The sequence below is a fragment of the Augochlora pura genome, chromosome 10 (assembly GCF_028453695.1).
Source record: "Augochlora pura isolate Apur16 chromosome 10, APUR_v2.2.1, whole genome shotgun sequence".
NCBI classification, from domain to species: domain Eukaryota; kingdom Metazoa; phylum Arthropoda; class Insecta; order Hymenoptera; family Halictidae; genus Augochlora; species Augochlora pura.
In genome coordinates, this window is record NC_135781.1 from 11164251 (window position 1) to 11192050 (window position 27800).

Sequence of the window (27800 nt, forward strand, 5' to 3'; positions counted from 1 at the left end):
CAGCTATTGATTCATACCGAATTTTACATTGACTTTCATGGGAAAAGTGGCGAAATTCATCTATGCTCAAATAAAACTATTTAAATGTAAATGGAGCAATGCCACGTAACACCAGGTGGTTTCAACAAAATATTTTCCCCGTCGGTAATTGTTTTATGTATGATTTGTTCACCGATATAGTAAGCGCGTATAATTGCAAATTATGCAAGCTAAACAAAACATTAGGAAAAAGAATATCTGTTCCAGAGGATAGGTTTAAAATAAGTTTAAAAAACTGTTGTGTTAAATGTATTTATTTTAACGATTTATAACTTTTACGATTAATATATTTTTCGTTAGCATCGTACGCACTTTACATTAGATTGCATTATTATACGCGGCCATATACATATTCTTCCTGTAGGTCTATAGAAATTTCAATTAGACTTCTATACGTGGTTATTGATCAGTTTTCTTTTTCGGAACTCTCGGATATCGTTATCGACGTGTAATTTGCAATCCGGTGAAAAGTAAATACTTCGTTTAATATACACATCAATAAAAACGTCTCTTCTGTAATAGTTTGAAAACCTGTCGATCAGCGACAATGGCGTTTCCGAGGGTAAAAGAGCAGGCAGAGTTACGCAACCGATCTATTATCAAATGAATAAATGCAACGAGCACTATACAAAACGAATGGTATTTTGTGTCGGACACCGAAGTAAGCGTGACTGAAAATTTCTATAAATAACGTTCGCATAACGTCTTCACCGTTTCGTGAAACGAATTGTGTCTCCCGTTTCATTTTTGTACAACTGATGGTATAATTCTATTGCTTACAACGATCATCATAACTCATTAGAACGACGTGTATCAGTACTAAAGCTAGCAAGCTATTTTGGAAAACGATACATCACATCCTCACACACACTCACGACAGTCACCCATATCCGTGCACCGCATTGTTTACTAAACACAAATGAAGATGTAATAGGTTTTTAGATTAGAAGCACATATTCAGAGGAAGATGTCAGAAATTAAGTCAATTTTTATTATCAACTATAACAAATTGTTGGAAATTAATTCTTTCAATTTGAATTGCTTTGCCAATGATTCTTACTTTTCTAGAACAGACGCGAAAAGATAAGTCGATGTGATAAGATTTTTCAGTGACCAAGACGAACTGTTTGACTAGCTTCCATATTCAATACATATGTGTTTCCAATCTAATTCGCAGATTCTAACGGTGTACTTTATTAACATCATTTCTTCGCTATTACACATTAGGTACCTACATGTCCACTCGATCATATTGGACAATTCATTCAGTGCCGTTTACTTTTCTTTTCTTCCTTTTGTACAGGTCCGTACAAAATAAAGAGAATAAAACCAACGTACATGGCACTAAGCAACATCATAGAACACGGATTTAGTAATCTTAAGCATACAAAAATAAATTATAATAATAATCGTGTATCTCTGAACTTATACATTTACAGTGAATACTATATTATTTATATATATATACACATATATGTATACATATATATGTACTATATATAGATATATAAATATATTTTAAAGTACACTATCCCTTATAGTTACTCCCGACTCAGGGCAAAATTAAAATGCTCTTCATTTTTTTACCTTTCTTTTGTAATACGTAAATAGAACACCTAGGAGACTAACCTTGTACGCTCTGCGTTCGCGTTTTGCCCTACAGAATGCCCGCTGTCTGCGTTGCAATTCTGCGATGTTGTTTAACAACTGTTTCCAAGACCGTTCTCGAAATGAACATCAATGTGTAGACGGTACTCGTGCTTGTTGCTCGAGGAACACGTGATACCATAGGTTCTCTGCTTTGTACCATTGTTAGACCTCGTTCGAACAACAGGCAAGAATACTGACTTTTTTTTTACGAATCTATTGACTGTTACTCGTTTAAAATGCGCCTAACTAATCGATCATTTAAAAAATATAATACACTAGTGACATTCGGATCTCCTAGACATTCTTCCTTCACTAAAACCACCATTGCATCTGCTGGTGTTCGCTTTGGCTGCAGCAAATTACCTGTATAATGAAAAAGTTGCAATTGTCATAAATGTGTAAAAATCCGTAATCTATTCTTTTGATTTTAATAAATAATTACTGAAACGCTATATGAAATTATAGCTCGAGATACTCACCTACATAGTTTAAGAAATTCAGTAAATTACAGACTTGTAAAGGCACAGGACACGACTAGGAATAATGTTGCCAAGGCTAACGTGGGTTGAGATGCAACACTCATTGGTCCTTCGACTGTAAACATAATTTATCAATGCATCATGCTCGTTTATGTAACAAACGAATTGCTTTGCATTAGATGCTTACCATTTTCGGCTTCTTCGATTACGTATTCTGTAACACGGCAGAAAAAGCAAACAGTTAATTAACTTTGTCCTGTTTATTGATCGTGATCGATACTAATGTTTCACGTACCAATCGAGTGTACAATAATTTGCTATTTTCTGTCTAATAATATATTTATTTCTGAATGGTACACTCGATGGTACACTGAATATCTGTAATTCTAGATCTTTACCTCCCGTGAACGTGAAAGGTTTCGAGGGTTGAGACCATCCAAATTCGTTTCTAGCTACGAGGATCGCTTCGTACGATTCTGGCTGAAGACCTTCGATCTCGTGTTTGACTGTGAACTGATTGCCTTGGCCGTTCGTCACCGTTGGTGTCACAACGATCCAGTCGTGTTCTCCTTTACGACGATATTCCAACTGTAAGCGATCAATGTACATTAATATCAAGAAATTGTTTTCTTTTTTTTTTAATTTCTTTATATCTCTAAGTGTTCAGGTGATTTACGATGCATATCAATATTTCCCTTTTACACAATAGTAATATTTTAACATGTTTGGTTACACGAACATGATCACTTAAGGATTGAAACAGTGCTACATTCACCTTGTATTCGGTAATGGGCGAATAACTCTGCAGTCGCCATTTCAGGATCAATCCTCTATCAGTTCGTGTCACCTCACTGCCGAATACCGCTGCTTGGGATGGAGCACCTAAAAAATGTTAATAGAAGAAAAATTAGTTTTAGATATTATGGAATTTCAACTCGATACAGTTTTCTATACAATACACAAGTTTATAAGTTATTCATGGAGGTCCAGAAATTGATCTTGTGGTACTTTTACTTACACCTATGCCGATTTTGCAAGAGGGCAGTGGAATTGGAATCATTATTTAGATTAGATATATATTGTTTTTTACGTTCCAATCTAAATCCTGTCCCAATCTAGACTATATTATCTTGTTTTAAAAGCATCAGATAAACTGATTAACACTAGGTGTAAGATATGCGAAGAAATTCTACACTATACATTCTACCCTATTTTCTACACCAGTTTTCAAGTCAAAAGACAATTACCGGTAAGAGCAAATATCTTCTCAGTCTTTCCAAGTTTGTTCACCGCGACGCATTTGTACTTCCCAAGGTCCTGGTGTTCTGTGTGCAAGATCTTAAGGATATGACGATTCTTCTCCGTTCTCATTTCAATCTTGCCCGGTTGCGGCTCAATTTCTTTCTGGTCTTTGTACCAGTGAACTCTAGGGCTCGGATGTGCATGGATTACACAAATTAGTTCCGACTCGACCCCGAGTCCGGTGTGCACAGACTCCTTTTTGTCCTCTATTTCAGGAGCATCTAAGCAAACAAATACATCGTGTTTGATTCCACCGTTTGTGGGACGACTAAATATAGAGACGGCACAGGACCACTGAAATTCTAGAACAAGTTTGCTTACAATTGATGACGACCGTGATGACCCCCACTGGCGGGTCTTTAGAACCGTCCTCCGCCAGGCAATGATAGACACCGTTGTCGTGCTTGCTTACATTCCTGATCGTTAGACGGTTGCTGGGGCCCTCAGTGCGGATTCTCTCTGACTGAAAAAAAGAAACGGACAAGTTGAATTGGTCTACTTTTTGAACTTTTCTATAACTACTTTAAGCTGTCTTCATAATGATGCTTTAATTTTCTATTACGTTGACAGTGACTTTAAATGTCACGGATATGAATCTGTGTCTTTTATAATATATAATACGTGGTCTCCTTTCACATTGACGCGAGAGACTTTGTCTTATTCAGAAATTAAATATCAAAAGAATGTAACATTTACCTTATGGTACCACTTGATTTCAGGGGTAGGCTGTATGGAGGTGTCGCAGCCAAGTGTGATAGTTTCGCCAGCGTTCGCAGTAACTGTCTTTGCAGGATAGACACTGATATTTCCAGGATCACTGATCTTGCCAGTCTCGACCACAAGCTTGTGTTTGATGGTGATGGGTGGTTTCTGGAGTATGGTGCACTCGTAATCGTTGGATGTATCGTTGACCGTTACATTGTGGATTACTAGTGTGTTGTTCGGCAGCCGAACAATCCTCTTGGAGTCCGTTGTCATCGGAGTCGAGTCATAGTACAGGTTCTCGTCGTTTCGCTTCCACGTTACTGCTACGCGCTCTGAAAATCGACGTTCACTTGAGAAACATCATTTACGATTCTTTCTTAAGATTTATGGTAATGTTTAAATTTAAAATTTCATTTGGGACTCTTTAATGAAATAGGAATGAAATTGCTAGCAAAGCAAAATTCTGTTTTCATTCTCTTCTCTGATCGAAATATTCGCTGCCCCTTTCAATGTCTTACATTACTTTTATTATTCTTATCAATTATTGGTTTTTCTTTTTCTTATTCATTATCATTTTATTTATTTTCATTATTATTATCATGATTATCTTTACTTTCACTATTTCTTTTTTACCACATATATTTTTTCTTTTTATTATTGTTTGCAATTTTTTAAAAATTTCTAATAGCAAAGAGGATTTCCTTGTTTATATACAGAGTGGTACAATCGAGTAAGGTATGATTCTACAGAAGAAAAACAAATCGAGAATAAAGAATAAAATTTATTCAATTGATGCTCTGTTGTCACGCAAATCGACTTTGAATATTCAACATTCTCAACAATTTTTGCATCATTGTATGTATCCTAATTTATGTATCCATAAACAGAAATTAATAACACACACAGCACATCGTGTTGATAGTAGTTGGTGCTATTTTTATAAATGACATATGACTTCTGTCGAGATCCATCCATATAAATCAGGACACGGGCTATCAAGCATGCAATATCGTTAGGAAGCCTAGTCCTCGCGATTTGGATGTCGCGTGCGTGACAATCGAGTCCTGATCTAAATCATAGTTATGTGTCCGCGTACTCGCAGAATATTAAAAGTTGATTTTATCGCTAACGAAGCCCAAAATGAAAAAACGTTACTCCATAATTTTGGTTTGTTTTTCTCACGTAAAATCACCCCCTTCGCGGCGGTAACACCGATGCTTAGACACTCTGTATGTCAATAAATATTATTATAATTTTATATATTATTTATTATTATTTAATATTATTATTATTATTATTACTATAAAAATAAAATTTACTGAAACTGAAAGAACAGGTGCGACTTACCAGTATTTTTCACGAGACAAGGCAGCGAAACCGTGCTCCCATTGGCCGCGTGTATCTCTAATGCTTTGGAGACGATCTGCGGCGGATCCTCGCTGGTACCAGGATCGTCGTCGTCGTCGTCGACATTTTCGTCGTAATCGGATGGCGGATCGTCGTCGTGGTAGTCCTCGCCTTCGGCGTTCTTCGCCGGCTTGCACCAGGCTGGAACAAAAGAACCGCGTCGCGTTTAATTAGCGGCCGTTCGCGGGCAGACACACCGAGATACCCGCGGTCACGTTCCATTACACCGTTGTAACGTTCACTTTCAGCGAAACTCCACGAATCTACGGGCTCTGGGCGCGGAGCCGTGACTGTCGGCTTATTAGCATAGGACCCCGGGAACTCGAAGAATTTCAAAGGAAATCCGATTAATCGCGCTGGGTTTCGTTCTTCTAACCCGCTTATACGTTCCCTCTTAGTTTCGTGCCTTTGTTCTCCCCCCCCCCCCCCCCCCTTGCAGCTTGCAAATCAACTTTTTGTGATGAGGACACGATTTAATTCGCCAGCGGTGACAATCACCTTTCAGAAACTTCTCATTTCCCTCTTAATTCCGAATCGAAACTTCGTTACGTTCTATCAAAATTCAACGCGGCCTCTCGTAAAATATGAAAGTGATAAGAGTTTCTCTGGACTGTGACAGAAATGTTACAGGCTCTCCGAACGATGCGTTTGCAATTCTAAGAAACGATGGTGCACCACGAAATTCATTTGATATCTTTTTCAGAAGAAACACGAGTCAATTGCAGAAAACAAGTTTACTACTCCTTTCCTTAAGATTCTGTTATCATGGCGACCTTGTTGTCGTCTCTCAGCAGCATGCAAGAAATTATTATACACACCCCGTGAACTGTTATAACCGTTCCATTATAAACACGATCAATTCCGGAGTGGACGCAGTTAACAAACGCTCTTAGTTTCGTAAGCAGGTATCTCCGTACATTGTTCGCCGTTCAATCGAGAATCTAATCTCATCGCTCAAACGTTATCGATCGGAGACAAAGGATTGCGGTTGGTGTGCGGGCGGGTCGAAGCGAAGAGCTAGGAGTAATTCAGTGCGGCTTGAAATTCACCGGAACCTTATCAAAGGCCCGTTCTAAATCCGAGAGTCCTTTGGATCCCAAATGGAGGCCGTCCCTCCCCCTGGCGTTCTAGTATAAATCGGCGATGGACACTGTCGTGACCGTCGAATAGCAGGCAACGGCGGCCGTTTCTCTCGGATCGCGTGCCATCGGGAGGGCGTCCATAACGAAATCAGAAAACTCGGGAACGAGAGGTTGTCCGCGTGTGACAAGTGGCCATGGAAGGCCGGAGCGATCCATATTTTTCGCTAATAAGGGCGCGGCATCTAGTTTGAAATCGAACGCCGCTGGACATACGAGGTCAACGCGCCTGAAAATGGGGTAAACTGGGTGTAGACACGCAGCCGAGGGTGTGGACCTCTTATTTCGTTCGTTCTACCGTTTCGTACCCCTCCCCGCGGTTCATTGTTCATTCGAAACAGGCGAATAGCGCGCTAGCCGGCGAGCACCGCGTGGAAAAGCATTGTTGGAGCGGCTGGTATGGGGGCCGCGTATTATTAGAAAACGATGTGCTTGCATACGTTCCTCTGAAATTAAGCGCATGTCGTGCACCAGAAATCTAATTCTGACCCTCCGGTGCCTCTCCTTTCTGGTCGTCGTTACAAGTAAATTGTGGATTCGGGAGGATGGCGCACGGCTTTCGCCAACGGTATTCGATTCGATAGAGCTCGCGACCGAAGAGATATGCGGACGGTCTGGTAGGGCTTCGTTCTCGCAGCAAGCTTTTGCTGAGTTCAGAGAGGAGGTGACGGCATACGAATTTCTATGTGCTTATTGGTGTTTACGTATTTCTGACTCAGCCGATTAAGATCGATGTTGATTTTCTTGCTCCCATGTTTCAGTCTTCATATATTTAAAAGTGAACATCGATTTTTTTTATTGGACAAATTAATAATTTAACTGTAAAAGTGAGATTTCTACTTTTATTCTATTTTTAGAATTTTTGAAATTCACAATGTAATATTGCAAAAATTAATTTTTAAACGTTGTACGAATTATCGAACCGTAATTAATGTCTCTAGAGATGGCGTCCGCTGTGTATTTTCAAGGCATACCTTTTATTCAGAATACGATGGAACCGTGTCGAAAAATCGTACATCGACTTTTGAAGGATCAATGTATAGGAGAAATTGTTCGTTACTATTAACACGAATATTCGGTTCGTTATTAAGGATTAAGGAATATTCGAAGATTTTTACAGAAGATCCAAAAGATGGAGAATGTCGCGATGATAATTTAGCGTTCCTTTAATTTCGCGGCGTAGCGAGGATGAAAGCGTTTAGCACAGTGTCGAATACAAGGTACGATTAAACAGAGAACGAGCCATGAATTTAGGTTAATGGCTAGCCACCACGTGTCGGTAGTTCTGTTTCTACTTAGCTTGCAACCCCTGACGAAGGACGTCGGTGGTTTGGTCGCCCCTAGCGGCGACGACCTAGAAAAGACGCCACGATGTCCCATTGTTCAATTTACTCTCGCCATGGACACTCGGGGTCCTTCTCCTGGCCGAGCTCTCGCGTGTCCAATTGAAATTAAGTTTCCCTGGGACGCCGGTTCCCGACGTTCACCGCGGAAATTGAACGTAAATGCCTCCTGGGATTACGATCGTTATCGCGGTGACTTTAAATTGATTTCGAATTGCGATTTTAATTAGATGGCTCGTCCTGACGGGAGCCTCTGCTGCCTCTGAAGTTCTCTCATTTCCGAAATACTGCAATCCTTTGACATCTCTACAATTTGCAGCACGTAATGAATTTTAAGACATTTATGGAATCCCGCAGCAATTACTTGATGAATTTAGAAACGTGAACTCTAAAACCGTGCATTTTTGTTTCTATTATAGTATAAAATATGAAATCTCTGACATAAGTTGTAATATTTGATAAATTAGGTTAAGATATGAATTTTTGTTTCATTCGTAATATTTAGATATCGTTAAATCTTCGACGTTTCTATAATTGCGTTGTAACTCGATGTAGTCGTTTAAGATATTAATCTGTGTATCTAGACACTGTGAAATCTTTGACAAGTCTATGATCGATGAAGTTGTCCAAGATACTGAGGTATGAATCAAGTATGATCGGTTCAATTAATGTGCAAAACAGAGACGAGTGAAATATCACTGCAAGATATTTTGTATAACCATCTTTAGTGCGAAACGTAGAAATTTTTTAACGCGACTAACATTTAACTGACCAACAGAAATTCGTCATTACCTTGTTTAAAACAGAGAAAAAGGTACTTCAGATACATATAAGTAGATTGCGAATTCAACGCAATTGCGACAAAACCGAGAGAATTACATCCTGTTATTCATTATTCAACAGCAAAGAAACGAGTTTCCAGACAAACGCGTCACAAAACATATCAAGACACCTACACCTTTCCACCTTGAACGACCTGCCGGCTGATTCACCGAACTGTTATCCTTTTTCGCGATTCATCTCGCGCATTCGCGAAACATGAATCATCCACGAAAAGGTGTAAATTCACAGGGAGCCGACGGTAAGAAACACAAGAGGGAACCACTCGAGATAAGGAAACGCAGCAAATCACCGCGACTCTAAAAGAACTTCGGCTCTTTAGTATTCGCGACACGGAATGAATTTTCCGAGTGACCCCTAGGAACCGCTTCCGGGAGGACTTCTAAAGTTACGAGCGCATTAAATCCGGCGATTCTTCGTCGGCTCGCAGACCCATTTCGCCGGACAAAGGGTGGACATCTGAGAGCCGATCCATGCATCCGGCGGGTTGCGGTGCGTCCAAGGTGAATGGGAAGACGCGGCAATACGCAATGCATCATAAACCAAGCATCCGAGTAAATGCAATAAAGGTGCACGAGGCGACGCAAGAACTGACTGCTAACGTCGCTAGCTTTGTCAGGGATGTCTTGCGAAACGCGGGGAGGAAACGGACTAGGAAGAAGGCAAAAAATATGGAGGAGGATTGTTCGTTCCAGCTATCTTCTATTAGGATTCAACCGGCATTGCTAGCCTACACGAAAGAATATAACGGACGTGCCTGAAAACCCGCAAATCCGTTTTGCATTAGTCGCACGCGTTACCGACGATGATGTCACCTTCGCTGACTACGCATGGCCAAAAAAAGGACCCGGTTCACGCTCAAGATACACGCGAACTGTACACGTCATACTACCGCGTTATTCTTACGTGACTAGCCGTGGTCATTATGACCGCGGACGTCGCGCAGGATGGCACCCGAATAGAGGATCGAGGTTCGTGATTGAAATTCAGGGTGGAATCGAAAGTTCGACCTGGTTTCGACGGTTAAAATTAGAGTTGTCGCGATACACTTTGTGCAGCCATGGTGCACCATGCGCCACGCTCATCAATTTTCCATCCACGAGCCATCGCAGCGATGTAGCAAAATATCAACTGCGATTGTCCAACGATTCTCTTTGTCTTCGGCATTGTTTTGCAACAATACTCATTGTTGCATAGGTACTTATCACGAAAACATGGTTAATTACTTCGTACATTTGTAAGCCGAATTCTGAACCTTAGATTTTTGAGAATGATTTCATAAAAACTAAGTGTGAAAACAGTGAAAATATTCCGAGAACTTAATAATGTATATATATTAATTTCATCTTACTACAATTATTTTAGAAATAAATAAAAATCGTACTTGACTTCAATGTCTTGCAAAAAAATGCAGACAATTATTCTGCATAATGATCGGCAGTCTATTTATTAGTAGACTGACACTTTTATTCTAATAGGCAATCAGAAACAGACAAAAAGAAAATATTAATCTGCACTGCTTAGTTAACGGAGAGACAAGAGCGCAACGTGATCGATAAAACACGCGCAGACATATGCAAAGAAGCCGAAATATATAGCCAGTTCATTGTCGACCGCATCCAATCTTCATCGAAGATCAGTAGAGTCAACAGACGCATAAATATTCGCGGTTTATTAATAAAGAGCATAAAACGCGACGACAAAAGGCTATTAATGGCAGTAAGATCTCCCATCCAGTTACACATCAATTGAAAGATAACTAGAGATAAGAGAGAATTTGTCTCATTCACGATTTGTGCAATTAACGCGGAACAGAGCGAGCACATAAGATGATCGACACGATCTAACAAGATATCGCTGGAACTCACAATGCAATGTAACCTTTCGTTCCGCGATCGCAATCAATGCCGCATATCGATGAGGAACAAGCAATTAAGATTTATCGACGCAACTAACATTCCCGGCATTTTGTTAAGTGTCGAGTTACAATCGTGAAGCCTATCGGGGACCAATGGGATCGCCTGTTGCAGTTCCTACGGGGATCGCACGGGGCATGATCACCTCGCGGGTTCTAAGAATTTTCATTGGAACCGGCCAACGGCTACCGTGTACATACCTACTGTTTCGTACGATGTTATCTACCGTTTCGAGACGCAACTGCGAAAACCGCGTCCCACGGCCTGTCTGAATCATGCTTGCAACATGGAACAATAATAATTATTGCCTCTCTAGCAATGTTTCTCTTAACCAGCGGTGCGTATATCAGATTAATATTTTGCAATTTTTCTGTTACCTCGTGCGACTTTATTTATGGCCGCGTTACTTATAATTGGTTACTTGAATCAAAGTATTCGTTGTTGATAGATTGTCGATCTTTCTACAAAATAATTGTCTGCATCTTTTCGCGAGACATTAGAGTCAAGTACGATTTTGTTTGTTTCTTAAATAATTCTAATAAGATCAAATTAATGTATCAACGTTTTTAGATTATCGGAATCTTTTTACTGTTTTAATAATAAACTTATCGATACGATTAAAATAACTAATAATAAAAATTGCTAAAATTGCAAAGATTCTTTTAATTTCTTAATCCAAGTTGGAATTACAATAAGAATGACGAAAGATCTAAATAAATACAATCTATCATTATAGAGACATATACCAATTCACCTGTCTATTTATTATAATTATTCATCTATCTATTCTCTCCATAAATGCGTAAAACCTGCAGTTTAATTATTACTTATCAGTCCCCGATCCATCAGAAATTCTTCCGTCGGATGAAAGAGTGATCGACGTTACTGAATACATATATTCCTAAGGACGACGCTTATTAGTCACTCTGCCACCGTATTTTTTTCTTATTCTACGTCATTTAAGCTTTGATGTAAGGAAAATTTTTCCGCTCTCTTAACTCAGCTGAAATGTCTACGATCTTATCAAAGAAACGGCCACTTTCCTTTTGCCGCGAAAACGGTTTTAAACGCCAGCACCGCCTCCACTTTGCGAACCGTTTCCGCGAAGAGGAAATCGTCGGATCTCTGAACGAGCCACTCTCAAATTAAAGCCGCGATCAACGGCGACAAAACCGCGGCAACGTCGACGACGATTCGTCGATGCTGGCTTTCGCCAGTAATGGCGGAGGTCTTATTTAAATGTAAATTTCGATTCGTCGAATAATCGTTTCGAATTTGCTAGGATTTATGGCCACGGATCGTTCGTCGTGGATGATTCAATTAACCCCTCGGAGACCCTCGCGGATGACTGTCTCGTAAAATGCGGCAAGAAGGCTCGCTCGTTAGCCGGGACATGTGCTTTACAGCACTTGAGATCTGATGGATGTGTCGCGGGAATTATTTCCACTGTTATTGGCCTATTGTTGACGCGGAACGGTCCAACATCCGAGAAACGTGAACCGTATATCTCCCGCGGTTCCTCGAGACAGGGCAGACACTGTTAGGTTCGTAAGGTGACCAAGGAATCGTGAAAGCAAATTCGTGTCTAGCAGTTTTTTGCACTAAAGGTAAAGTGTAGTTTTCAATCCTACAATCTATGGAAATGAAATTTACCCAGCTCGTTAACCGTTGTGTAATAACCAGACTGCGATTCTCACGCATTTATAAGGAAAGTGAGCAGGTGTAATTTAGAAAGCAATCAAATTAAAATAATTCAAGGATTCCAATGCATCATCTTTAGCTTATTAAAGTTATTGAAGACAAATATAAATTCATGCTTGATTTCTATTTCTCGTAACAGATGCAGAACATTTTTATTCTACATAAAAACCAGCGGACATGTAATAACGAGTTGGATTTATGATGAAGATTTAGTAGATAATCTAGATAGTAAATATGAGCGCTGTGTAGTATTTCTGACCAGTTGGAATTCGTCTATTATTAAAATCTAAGAATAGGAACGACCGTAGGAATAAAAATTGTCTTCTTCGACTATGAAAATTATTAACCCCTTGAATTATAACGACGAGTCAGATTTAGTAATATATATTTCATGGATAATCTCTATATATTAATTTCTTCTAATTCGAAATAGAATTTGATTCTTCCGCTGTCAAAATCTGGCAATAGATGTCAACGAAGATATGCTACAAACAGTAATTGTCTCGTTATGTTAAAGAATCAACGCTATGGAAAAATTCGACGGAAGATCAAGAAAAGTTTAGCCAACGTATAAGTGAAGGCAACAAAACGCGATGGGGTTTCAGAACGAAACGGAAGCCGATCTCGGCCAAAGATAATGTTGTCCCGAATTGCGTTTCAGATTTTGTCGTACCTTTCTCTCTCGTTGGTAACTAATGTAAATTCTTAAGGATCCGCAGTCTGCTCATAAAGGCCGCATAAATTGCTCCTCGCAGCTCCCGATGATGGCAGAATAAAACCGTATTTGCCTGCAGTATAAATCGCTCGGTTGTCTGCATCCCTAACGTAATTGCACCCTTTAGAAGCACCCTGACATTTCGCAGGCCGCATACATACATAGATTGCCTCCACCTGATCTCCCGGCTAATTTACAATCTCCTCGTTTGATGTATGGGGGTGGTTGCGCGGTAACCGGCCGCGAAACCGTACTCCCGGGTAAATTCGCGTCTTCATCATAACCATAACCGGTCACGTAAGGATAAAGAGCTAGGGTGACGTGTATGGTATACCCTTTGAGGTATGTCTTGCACGGTCATGGAGGGTGACCCACAAACTCCTGTCAACCCCTATCAGCACCAAGTTTATCGAAATCAATGCTTGGGTGCTCGGAGAATCTGTTACTACAGCGAAACGTAATATTCATTATGTCGTACAAACATTTAATAAGGAAAATTTAGCTGTATGTTGATACTGTAAGCACAATGTCCGTTTTAATCTCGAGTTAATTTGCTCAAACAGCTGGAAAGTCTCTGATCCATTTATATGGTAAAAGATTGTGAAAGCGATGGTATAATGATGTAAATGGCAATTTCTGGGTTATATACCCTGTTTGATAGGTTAATTTAGAGTTTTCTCGAACGAGTTCATTGTTGACAGATATATTATTGTAGATTCATTTCGCGCGTCTAAATTCGGTCATGAAAATAGATTTACACGATTAAATAAGAGGTTAATACAATTATGGGAAAAGTTCTGATTCAAACTGATATATAACGTTAATTTTAAAGTAGAACAACTTTTTCAAAATTCCGTCGAACTACTTGAATTTTTATAGACGTTAGACAGACTAGTTTACTAGACAATGTACATAAATTTCCGCAGGAATTGTAATTGGTTGGAATAATAAAAAAGATAAAAATCTTGTCCAATAAACTAATCCTACTGACATTAAAAAAGAAAAATTTTAATCGTTTGGATTTTTATGTTGCTAAAAATTTGCCGAATGTTATACAGCATATTTCAATTTCGCAATGGACAAGATACAGAAAATTTATTTGTGGATAAATGGAATTATAAATTATAAATTAAGAGCCAATTTTCTCTGTCAACCAATGCATTTTCTCGGTCATTTTTGTTTCGTTACTGTAGTATTTCTTTGCGAGGCTTGGGGATATTGAATCACTTCGTTCCACGAGATAGAATCCGCCATAGAAACGAGTAGGAAGACGCAGCTTAACGATCTCAGACTATCGATCGCGTCTTCCTCCCCTATAACAAAGTTTGTTTGTACTGACAAACGCTCCCCTCTACGAGAACGCGGATGCACAGTTGGGAAGAGTCAACATGTTATCAACGCATTAGTCGCATTAACAGAAATCCATCATTTTTACTAATCCGTCTCCAATGTTTCCCACAATAATGAAAGGATACTATGCTCCACTTAACTTTCTACATTACGTGGTGCAAACACATTTGATTACAATAATTATGAACTTTTATGTTATTGTAGTACCATAAAGATGTATATAAAGGGCGTCCCAAAATTCAAGCAAGAAGTAATTTTTATAGAAAACACAGATTTATCATTATTTGCAAAATATTGCTCAACAATAAAAATGCGTTGATCTTTTGTGTAGCGCTCCATCTTTAATAACCCTGAACTGTCAGCTGTCATTCTGTATTTTTTTTTTGGTTGGCAACACTTTACCGCACAAATGGCACAAAATTCAAATCTTGCGTGAATTTTGGGACACCCTTTAGTTGGAAACTGAAAATTATACTTTCAAACTTTAGTGAAGAATGTAAGAAGGAACTCATAGATAATTTGCAGGACATTGAGTGCTAATAAAACGAATAAAACATCATTTCGCAGCAGAGGTAGTCGAAGTAGTCTAAAACAATTCTACTTTCATTGCAAAATTCTGTAACACTCACTTTTCGACCCTAAAAATCGTTCGAATAACAACTATTATTACACTGCGGATAATACGCATTTGTGGTATAAGGGGCATTTATAATAGCAGAGAAACTGAGTGAATTTCAGAAAGAGAACACATTACTTCCAATCTGTTCAAATGATTGAAGAAATAAGCAGCTATCTGTCTAGTTTCTATTTCTTAAACTGCGGAGTGCATATACGTGTGAACGAGAACGATAGAAACAGTTGGAGAATGTTCATGCACATATAACTGCTTTCGACTTACTAAAATGACCAAGAAAAATAAAGAAAGCTGCGTCTTTTGCGCAAAGTTCCGACACCTTCGCACGCCTCACAGGAAACGCAACGCTTGACCATGCCCGCAATATCGGAGCGTCGGGAGTCCAAGAAAGTCGAGGAGGAAAAAAGAAACTTATCGAGCCTCGAGAATCTGGGGAATTCGCAGAAACGTTTCAAAATCGCGACGAGCCATATATGGCGATGCGAGCGAAAATTTTCGTGATCGTGACGAAACGCTGTTTAAAAAACCATTGTCCTCGATATTTGCCATTTGGTGAAACCGTGTCGGTACCGATGACCTCATGGTCTCGAGGAGCACCGGTTACGTTTTAGGGGGTCACGGTTCCCCGTGTTCGCCGTGTGTTGCGTCGCCGGGGGTCATTTCGGCCAATGGCACTCCCCGTTTTATTATCCCTGTAGGAACACACGTGCATACATGCATAAAACGGCTCACGGAACGGTGCAGGTCGTGTTGCACATTCCACGGGCCACGATCAGCCGACTCCCACCTCTTTTCGTGGTATTTTACAGGCGCGCACCAACCAGGAGATGTTTACACACGTACAAACGTACCCGAGGCGTGTACATGAAAACGAGAGGGCTGCCTCTCGGAATAAGAGTGCGTGCCTCTTAGCAATAATAACCATTAAGGCGTGAGGGAATGCGGGGGCTGACGTCACCCATTCAACATTCGTGATCCATCGAACGCGCTGTCAACCTCAGCCTTCGAAGGATAAATTCTGAATGTTAATATCAGCGGGGACTTTCCGACTATCGTTGCCTTTCGTTCCTCTCGCAAGTGACAGTCGTGAGAACACGCATGGGTTGCCACAAATTGCCGCCAAATGCGCTTATTGCGATCGAATCGGCAATCAACGCGTTCCAGGAACTGCGTCCGGTTTAATCAATTTAATTTTGTTCCATTTAATTCGATTTAATTGCCGGAGAAAAGCTTTCGATTAAAGGTGTATCATAATTACCATGTACAACGAGATTCTACCGGTTTCGGTGAAGCGATAATACAAAAGAATTACATTGCAAAATAGACAGCAGTATGTAATACAAATTAAAAAAAAATAAATAAGAATAGTGCAAGGAAAATAGAAAAGAATTGTACAAAAGCACTGTCGATGAAATCAATCGAAGCGAACATTGTCCAATATAGAACTCCAATAATGATTCATTTTTGTTCGAGTCTACGTTCATGCGATCTTCGCGTCGATAATCGACGAATTAAATCCCAGCCCTGATAAATTGATTCTACTCCATGGACATTTGATTGCATAACTATTTCGTGCTGTCCTTCGAGAATACTGTCTGCAACTACGATCGTTTCCATGTATCCCGAAGACGCTTTTATAGCAAGTCCTAAAAACTTTATGGCGACCATTAGAATTCGCTTGACTTCTATTCTCGCTCGTCTACATTCGAGGAATTTTCCCTATTTCTAGCCGTGTTCATTAAAGTAGCCACGGTGTATTAAAATTGTGTTACAGTAACCAGTTAGAGTGTTTCGTGCGGCAGTCTCCGGTTTAGTTACCCTCCGTCCCCCCGAATTTCGTTCGAAAATATCCGCGAGGATTCTCCGGTGCAGCTGCTGACACACTTTTCGCTTGTTGGTAAGTTGCTTCTAGACCCGAGTCACCGATCGAGGGATTTCTTATGCGGATTTAACAAACCTCGGCTGTTTACTCGACAGCTAATTTATTTCTCTTTAGCTAGTCGCGTTTCCAATCGTTCGGCTGCGAAGTAGTCACGACTTCGATCGTACAAATTAGAACTACTATTCAATTAATTTATAAGTATATGGTATATATAGTCATAAATATGCCTCAGTTCTTTCAAGTGTTTACTGTACTTTTATATTTTACAGTTTATATCTTTTTATATTTGTATTCGTTGGTCGTCATCTGCAATGAACGGTGTACGTATTTATACCTCTTTGATCTTGTTCCATTGATTTAACTGATGCTTTGGTAGTAATGGTAAGTTAGGCTTCTTTACAGAGATTATGATCGAATTAACTGTTACTGGACAGCTTAAAATAAATAATTTTACTAAAATTAATCAATCGCAAGCAAACATTTAAATCGATCCTTGAAATTGAATTATTGAAACCAGGCAGGTAGAACATAAAACCATGCTTTATTAACCAGTCCTACGATTCTTAATGCATGAAGCATCTTCTATGCATCTTGGAGCATTATGAAGCTCTATGAAAAATCGTGGAGTACTTTCAAGAACTATAGTACATAGTTGAATATTCGAGACACAAAATGCACGTAGAGCATCATATATTGTAGTATCATGGTACATTGGGAAACATTGTGAAACATTGTGAAACATTGTATAGCACTCTAAGCATTCTGGAAAATCTTAAATTAGCGTTCAGCATTCTAAAGCATCTTAAAGATTCTTGGAAAATCATAGAATAGTATTGAGCATTCTGAAGTCTTATGGATATAATAGACCTGCGTAAAGCATTTTAAAGAATTGTGAAGGCTTTCTATCGAGAACCAATTCTAGAACCACATTGTTACTCCAATTCAAGCAGCTTGCACCGCGAATGCAGGAATAGTCGGACAATTAATATAATTCGTCTTAATGATAACGTCTAAGCAGAAGGGCTCTGGGTTCCGCTCGATGACTAATGGTCCAGTTCTCACGGCGTCGTATTTCAAGCGTTGCGACACAGGCGTATCTCGGTCTTGTGCACGCGCGTTTCTCTCTTTCCCTTTTCCCTCGAGCTAATGAATTGCGTCAGTGTTTTTCGGAGGCGAGACCGAACACGACCGAGAGACTCGCGAGCCTCGCGTATTCCCGAAAACCCGTAAAGAGACGGACATTGCGCAATTCTGGTTTCCAAGAGGAGACGAGAACGATGAACGATTCGAAATAATCCCGCGCGATCGCAGCCGGTCGAACCATACGCGAAAATAACCGCGCGCCGCTGCAAGGGATATGTACATAGAACGACCCCGCGGAACGAAATAGCGAAAGGGACCATTCCGAGCTGGCAGGCTGCCAAACGGGAAGATAACGTAGGATCGCAGATGCTGTCGGCGTCGATCCACGAAGCCGAAGCCGTGGCCGGAGGGAACCACGAGGAGGAGCCTCGCCTTACCGGCTAAGATTTTTATGAAGTCCAAAGCGGCCTGATTTAGACGCAGCTCGTGTGCTCCACAACCTCTCTTCATCTTTCTCTGTGTCCATCCCCTTTCTCCTTCCGTTTCTATTCCGCTTTCGTTCCGACTCCAGAAACAGCTAGACGCGTTTGCTCTAGCGATGGGATCAAGTTCAATATGTACCCCATCGTTCGTTTAACTTCGGATTAGTTTAGTGTGACTCGAGATCTGTGCAAACCGCTGCGAATCGTGACCCTTTCGAGAACTTTGGTATATATCGGTCTGTCTATGGAACACGGTTCAATGTAGAGGATTTGCGGGAGAGCCGGGAATTTCTGATACGCTGACGTGCTTCGGGGGAACGTGTTCGCAATTGAGGTATTCGCTGCAAAAAACATCTCAATTCGAATTAAGCTGTTTTTGCGAAATCCATCGTAATCGTTTTGTTGAATCTCCTATGGATAAGCATGTGAAGTTCTAGAATATTGTTCACGAGTTGATCGTTAATTGTCGACGTTTGCTGAACACTCTAACTTCATCGGCATAAAATTAAAGGTGGGAGTGTTCGCTTTAAGTTAGGATATTTAAGATGAGAAAAGAATCGTAAAAAACATTTGAAATATCGAAAAATTCTGATTACTGGATTGGAGAAAAATAGCATGATTTTAAAGGGAAATGTCAAGACGGTTTTAAGTTGTGTTTCCCGGAGACATTTTCCAGATAAGTTAGATCAAATTGAAGCTGAAAGAACGGCGAAAATAATTTATTAAGAAGGGTAACTGACAAGTAGTTATAGATAGATGCACAATTTCATTTTAGAAATGAATATACACAAGACGCAGTATTTCGACTATCTAAAGCAATCAGATAAATATGAGTGTTCTAATAATATAATTCAGATAATAGTAAAGATCTAAATATGAAGATAAATATGAAGTATGTTCGGATAATCGAGATTATACTGTAGTTACGACCTACTCAGTCCCATCGCTAGTCAGCTCCAATTTCGCTGTATCTATAATACCGTGTAAGCGGGCCAGTTGCATCGAGGCCCGGGAAATAATTCACCGTCCAAAGATATATTCTACGCGGAATGTTAACAAACAACCTCCCGGTACTTTTCCCCGGAATTGATAGCACGCGGACAGAGCATAATGAAACCACGCCGAGGGTTACACGGCGCTGTCGGTTTTGACGAACGGAGAGACTTTTGTGTTCACCGCTTGCTGCCAACCTTGTATGAGATTCTGGGAATAATAGTAATCTGAGTGGTTCGTTCACATTCTGTACGTGGCACACGCGAGATTAAAACGGGTTCTGTTTGGACCCGGAATTGTTTTGACGCGGCGGCGATTTTTGAAATCGATCTTATTGAAACCAAAAATTTATAGGTATAGGCTATTATTTATAGATACGATTTATAGTTGCGTTATTTTTACGACGCGGGTATTGTTTACTTTATTAAGGCAATTTTGTTTGGCGTCGTTTTTAATTAATATATTCTATATTATTACTGTATTAATGTTCACCTTGCCTATGACTAAAGCCATTAATATTTCATCTATTCATTGACTAAAACCATTAATGTTTCATCTATTCATTGACTGTCTATAAAGCAAATCCGTCGAATAGTCATCTACCGCGTGTGTTTGCATCAGATAGAAAACTTTGAGGCATCGATGAAATACAAAAAATTGTTTAACGCGTAAAAGAACGTTTGTCGAACAACAATAAACATCAATGACGCCTCCTCTATATCTTTATTGCAATGAAACTGTTTCTTAATAAACTATAATTTCTTATCCTCGTATTTATAACACGATTTATTAAAATTGTAAGAAATTCTCGAAATTCTCTTTGCAAAATTAGTTGTGATGATGTAAAAGAAATATTATCAAATTTTGGTGACATTAAAAATGCAAATACAGCACTGTGTAAAAAATGGATTGAAAGATACAGCAGACTTAACAAATTCATCCTTTGCATTAAAACAACTATTTTATACACAATCTACTAAACATGAATCTAGGAATGAAAATAGAAAAAGACAGACAGGGGACAGAAATTGATTGATTTTGTTAAAGAAATTATTAAACACGAAGAAGTGCTAAATCAACGTAGCAGTGAAAGAAATCACAGTGCAAAAATGGTTGGTAATCTAGCGGGGACTCTGTTGATTCTCATTCTCAAGCTCTGAATTATTTATGAAGCATTTGGAAGAAGAAGTATGGTAGCAATAAAATCAAGATCCAGAGCAAGAACCGCAAAATTTGTGGTAAAATTAGCGTGGAGTATTGAAAGTAAAAAGGAGGTTCGGTAAGTAGCAAAAAGGCAGACTTTTGCCCGAGGATATCGTCAGGCGTAAAAAGTTTCTTAATAGATTGAAACAACTGCGGTTCTCAAGGCCTTCGGTAAGGCGACGAGCAGGATGTGGTAATTATTTGCTGGCCGCGTACTCATCTTGCGCTAGTAGGCGAATGTCAACAGTTTATCACTCTTTGTGTAAACGGTGACTACCGTGCTCGTACACGGGACGAATATGGGAACAGATGACGCGGCTATCAAGTATTCACGGTCGTCGACTATTTATTTGATGAACGTTTACGGGGTCAAGAGTCATTTCTTCACCGCCACTGAACGTTAGGGTATGGTCATTGTTCAACTATAGAAACTCCTAACGCCTCTTTAAATGATTCGTGGGTAGTTACAGTTTCATTGGGTAGTGGTGCCTGTTACGATGACCAATGGCTTTGGTACGTTTCCAGGCATAATGAAAGTAATATTTATCGAGGCGGACATATTAATTTTTAATGTTCTTTAATCCTGTTAATTTTTTAATGAAATAGCTGAATACACGATAAATACAAAATTAATTATACTCGAATAGAAATTGAAGGCATAGCAATTGGTTACTCCACAGTAATCGGTTTCACTACCCCATAAAAATTCTAAATATTTCAAATGGTATGAAAAAGTATTACAGCCTTTTTAACTTCTCAATTAACATCCTCAATTTATTAATTTTTTAATTTGGATGATACTGGTTTTAAAATAACGGAATTCCTTATTCTAAGACTGGTACTTTTGCATACACGTAATTAAATATTGAAAAACTATCACATCTCTTACCGTTTTTAGTTTCGGAGCCTCCAATAATTCATGATTCATACTGGATGCAGTATCCGAGACGAGACTTCGGAATTTTTTAACTACAAGATTGATCGTTGTAGTTTCAATTTACACGTTGTTCAACAACGACAAACACTCAGTATCGACGATATAAAATATTGCCAAGCGACAGTTTTATGCTATTATTAAAACGAACACTACGTTCCGCGCTGTGACACAATAAAGCTGTTATTACCAGCGTAACTCGATTGTTACGGAAAGACAGCTGATTGGCATCGCGCCACGGAACGCCCGCAAAATGGAAACTGATAAAATCTTGTCACAGTTGATACTCCTATTTAACATCTTGATGTACATTTACTGAAGTTATTCGATTGTTCGTGGAAATCTTGATCTGACAAAGGAAGGACACTGCGCTGAATCTTTTTGAAAATAACACACAAATTGACTACATGCAAAATCTATATTATAAAATGGGAATATCGGAAGCAAGTTAAATAGACGAACAAAGCAATTACCCTACAAATAAAATTAATTTAAGCTATGGAGAAAATACTGTCAGAAAAAGCCCAAGGTGTCATCACAAGATTCGGTTGACCAATTTTACTCATCTGCTTCTAATCACAGAATGAAAGTAACTTACACTTTTAATGATATTTCAACATAAACCTAACAACATTATATTTGTATATTTCTATATTAGAAGTAATGAAAATTAAAGCATACGTATACTATAATTATGCACACCACTGTATGGTAATTTTTACGGAAATTCAAGCATACGCTGTTTCACTAGAAAAGGATCACGTTCGAACGAAACTAGTGTTTACACACTTTTTAGTATACCGTAAATTTTTCAATCGTGAACGATGGAGCAGTACCGTGACGGGGAAGTATAGTTGACACTTCCGAAATGCATTCGGAGATGCACGGTACGATTTGATAATACGACACCAACAAACACGAGAGGGAAACCAATCAAGGGTTCCACTGCGTGTCGATTCACCCTCGTTGGACAACGAACTTGACCCATGGGGAATCGATCGTGTAATCCGGTCACGTGGACATTTAACCCTACGCACGTCCCCCTGCATCTAATACTTTCCCTTGTTTGGAGACGCTGTTTCTGGGAAACCTTCCGTACAAACCAAACCCACGCACGTATTTCAATCTCTCGCGACCGTCGAGCTCTTCATATGCGCCTCTGAACCCATAAAACTTATATATCTACGAATTATACGGGAATTTTTACCGGTGGTCCCCAACGAGATTTATAACGCCTATTCGCGGCACGCGTGAGAGATTTACCTGAATGTCCTTATCTTGAAGAACGCTATCTTCTTATTGAAAATTAATCACGCCTCTCGATTGTAAATGTATATGTAGGTATTATTATTTGGAAATCCCACGAAACTCCGTGGTAATATAACAAACGGCAACAATATATTTATATAATACAATAAACGGCAACGATAACGCAATAACAACGACGACGACTATACTTAACAACGACAACAACTACGATAATGCAAAACTTTGCAGGACGACGGTTCTCTTACGAATGCCTCGATCTTTTTCGTCGGCCCTTCCACCCTTACAGTTTTTTGTCTCATCATCTTACCATTCTCTCGCTCTTGAATGCAGTCTTTTACACTGTGTTTTATTATTGCTCATTCGCTCTCTTTCCTTCCTTATTTCCCTCTCACTCGTTGACACTTTACCCTTCGGCCACGCAGGGATTCGAGGAACCTATACAATGGTCTCCGATCACTCGAAGCCGCCCAAACACTCTGTAAACATCCGTCACATTCATTCTGTATTTTATGACTTGCACTCTCGACTTTTCTACCTTCCATGCTTGGAAAAAACTCTACATATGTATTTATTAAAGACTCTAAGTTTAAATGATTTAAAAACCAAATGTATCCTACATAGAGCATCTCTTTCAAATAAATTCAGCAAAATATGTGCATACCGTTTTCGCGACAGAAACTGCTTTGTGGAACTAGAGAGTGAAATGGGTTAGGAGATTTAGTGTTCTTTGGTAGGAGATTCGAAGTGTTGAAGGTCAACGAGGGTTCACCAACCTCGTAAGAAATTGGAGACACCCGAAGTATAATCGGAAACAGCTGAAGCATCGGCTAGGTAACTAAAGTGTCATCGAAGATTATCCGAAGTGTCGCCAAGCGACTTGAAGGGCAATCAAAAATCTTGTAAGGAGATCCACAGGGCACAAAGAATCTCGAGGAGCCTCTACAAGAGAGACCAAGGACCCCATACGCGTCGTATAGAAACCTAAGAATGTACAAAGGCATCCGAGGGAAGCGAAGGTCCCCAAAGCGATGTTCATCTTGATATTTCTTTAGAAAGTATTTAATCCACCCGAGACGACACCTGCAAGTTCAATAAAGCTACTATGCTTTCTTCTTGGTTCTGTACATTGTCTATATTGTATAGAATTACTTGCAGCAAAGTATTTAATTTATTTTACAGAAAATCTTAAACTCAGTGGAACAATGATGCCATTCTATTTGGTTTACACATTAGCTATACATCTATTAAATTAGCTGTCGTAATGTATTCGGTTTAGTCAAAGAAGAATCTGTGGATTCAGCGAAATTAAAGCGTTGTATTCTTAGCTTTGTATAGTTACGACGAATGTACAAAATTAGCTGTAGACATGACTCATGCACTAAAAAACTTACGACTGCCGTAATTCTACAATTCCTTTAGATCGAAAGGATGCATTAATACTTATTTGTTAAGCGTTGAAGTTAAAACTTATTTTGAAGATGTTCCTTCAATTTTTAATTAATCTATAACCTTGAGCAAACAGTAACCCATTAAATGTCGTCGTAAAGTCTTCTTCGAACACATTTCCGAATCCAGTATTGCAAGAGAAGCTTCTTCCCGCGTTCCCTCGATTCCGTCCGCGTTTGATCCCCAGGTGTTAAGTCACCGATCGTAAAACTGGTTCGCGGTGTAGCCCGCCCACGCATTTCGATAGTCTCTTGGCCATGGATCTTGAAAGCCCTTCGCTATCCTATAAAGCCAACGCATCAACGATTTACACAGTCGGACGCCAGAGTATGGCCCGCGGTCCTCCGGTGTCACTTTCGAATCCTTGCCATTGATCAGTCGGAAAGAATCGTGGTCTGAGATCTTCCTCGTGGTGGCGATTAAACAGTCGTTAAACGGTGAGTCAGAGCTCGAGGCAATCGTGTCGCGAGAAGAATACGAGACGAGGCCGCTTGGAGCTGGTCGACTGACCAGGGCGTAGCCGTGAATACGATTGATCGACCGCAAGGTATACGTGTCCCTTACACATTTTTCAATAGCTACCGCACCGCAAAGGAGATCGTCGACACGTTCGACGAATGGCATTATCGTCTTCACCGTGTAATGGCATTATCTTCTTCATTAGCATCGGTGTAAAAGACCGGCGTGGAGTGACTGGCCCACAGGCCCATTACGAACCGTGTAAATTCTCTTTCTTTTTTTCTCTTATTCCTCTCCACCCACGGCGTTGAATTTTACCCGACAACCGAAATTCGATATGCCGCTTTGTGCTAGCTGCGCGAATTCCAATTCGACGGCGTCGTGAACCCGTGACACGCGGACGTTTCACTTATGATCGCTGCAAAATTCGACCTGATAAGACAGAATTCTGCTAACTCTTCGTGCAGACTTGTCAAAATAATTCCAAGTTCACAGCATAATTTCCGAAGCTGTGGGTACTTCTTTGCGTTGAGCTTGTAGGATGCAAGTGCTGATGACGTATGCATGCGTGACGATTTAAGAAAATTTATAGTCAGACAACTGGGCTCCGAAGGCTAGATCAGTCTTGTGTTATCAAGATCTTTCTATTGCCATTGGCTTACTTGCTTGAGGCTTTATATGGAGGAGTCCTTGTGTCTACGGCTCGAACACTGGCAGATTGCTGTGAAGTTCTAGCTACTGGGATGTTTCCCCAGTTTCACTCCACTTTCCACTGCTTTTGAACAGTGTGTTACGTGCGGAGTGTAGACTGTATACACAGGCGTATATTTGACAATCTAATAAATGGTCTAGGTCAGGCGTCGGCAACTTTTTCAAACAACATTCATATCTTCATCTTAAAAGATCCTTAGCGAATTTTTTTAAGAAAATAATTAGTATATACTTTTAAACTTTGAATATAAAAATCCAAAGTATAATTTTAAGTATTATAAAAACAAATATAATTGTCTAATCATCGCATGAATCAAATCAGATGAAATGGTTTAGATGGATTAGATTAGATATTAGATTCAAATTACATTAAGAATGAAGGTTAATGATATTTATTTAACTCCATGGTTTAGTTAAGGATGCTTCAAATCCAGGTTATTGTCAGCACGAAACTGCCATGATTAATAAATGCACACTTTACTTATTTGTGATTGCTGCGTGAACCAGAAACACACAATCAACCAATCACTAGGCTTGAATAAGACTTGATTGAGAGCGATTCTTGCAAACTTAAGTTGCCCACTCAACACCGCAGCTTATCGTATCAGCACTCTCCATTTCATTTGGCGAACATCGAATAGCTGTCGCTGGAGGTCCGACACCGGGAGTTAACTGGCTTCTTTGCTCTAGCCATTAGAGCCAGCGTCCGTTAATAGCAAACGGCGTCGTGTTTTCTCGCCGCGCAATATTGACACGCCGATACTCGGCTTCGGCTCGCTGAATCTCGACCACGTGCCACTGATGGCACATGATGTCATCATAAAATGGTTCATCCCCCCTCCCTCATCTGCTTCTCGATTACAACGAACTCGTAATTACAGTCGCAATTAAAGCAACAGGCGCACAGCAGTCTACCCTCGTAATCGTTCTCCGGCGCGTATCCTCGTCTGCCCCTTTCCTTTCGCTTCTGCTACCCATTTTTCATTCACAATTCACGTCGTCCGTCTACTTAATTGTGGCAAATTTTGCTGAAAGAGGCGATTAATCACCCGATAAACACGGGAATCAACGACGTACCCGGGGAAAATGATGACTACTAAACATAGCAATGCGTATCGCTTTACTAATTGTACAATGGTTTGTGCGAAATGAGAAGCTGAATTTCTGAGATGAATCTGACTGGAAGCTTAATTTATAGGCAATCGATGCTACTAAGAACAAGGTGAATATTTTTATATGAAGATAAAAGTAATGATGCGAGCTAAATGTTGGTCTCCATTCGGACACTATAGTCTAATATACTTCTTTCATTTAGCCAAGACTATATATAAAAAAGTTTGACATCGTTATCATTTTTGTGATATGTTAAAAAATGAAAGTATTGCGCTTCATGATCAGCAAGCTTTACTGATAAAAGAATGAAAGAATTCACTGCTTTATTAGATAATGCAGTGCACTTAAATTATTCATAGACCTTGAATCCACAATTTCAATTTACAATGTCTTAGCGGCCACAGTTGAATCGAATTAGGTCTTTAAATAGCAAGTTTCATTCGCACATCGTGTGTCTTCTTCGGTCTGCAGCTAGAGGTCAAGTTGAGTTGGAACCTTGGTAACTCTCGGACAAAATGAAACCAAATCCTGCTATTTGGGGATCAATGATTTACAGAGTTCTCAGTGCCGGCGCATAGAACAATATAAATCGAACGAGTTGCACGGACTGCTTCTGGCCGGAGCTCCTTATCCAGAAACTGGTAATCGGGACCGGTCAATTAATACGGTCCACGGGCGCACGAGCGGTCCGGCAAGAATGGAGAACGCCGATTCGTAGTGTCAAGAGACCGGCTGCTTATCTAAACGAGTCACGGCTCGTCGGCTTCATTGAGGATTCACGGAAATCCACCGCGCTCTCCGTCCCGCGTCTGTTCATGATTTACCGAAGACACTCGCAAGTGGGTCAACCGTGACTAAATCGTAGGCTTATCGAATCGCGTCGGTTAGAGTTCTCTTTCTTCCCTTTATCTCTCCCACCAAATTCCGTCATCTCCCGATTACGAAAGGAAATTACTTTTTTCAATTATATTTTCCAAGACAGAGATCCATAAATTGCAATATTAA

At 39.8% G+C, this 27800-nt stretch overlaps 1 protein-coding gene across 1 annotated transcript in view; it reads right to left on the reverse strand.

Moving 5' to 3' along the window:
• Window positions 1–283: 283 nt before the first annotated feature.
• LOC144475550 (protein amalgam) overlaps window positions 284–27800 on the reverse strand; it is a 109933-nt gene continuing 82416 nt past the window's right edge. The window contains exons 2-10 of the mRNA XM_078191548.1: window positions 5523–5723; window positions 4167–4507; window positions 3792–3933; window positions 3416–3691; window positions 2944–3050; window positions 2567–2756; window positions 2356–2382; window positions 2169–2283; window positions 284–2052 (exon numbers count right to left, since the gene is read on the reverse strand). Coding sequence (XP_078047674.1) covers window positions 2195–2283; window positions 2356–2382; window positions 2567–2756; window positions 2944–3050; window positions 3416–3691; window positions 3792–3933; window positions 4167–4507; window positions 5523–5723 — 1373 coding nt within the window. The 3' untranslated portion in view covers window positions 284–2052; window positions 2169–2194. The remainder of the gene's footprint in view (window positions 2053–2168; window positions 2284–2355; window positions 2383–2566; window positions 2757–2943; window positions 3051–3415; window positions 3692–3791; window positions 3934–4166; window positions 4508–5522; window positions 5724–27800) is intronic.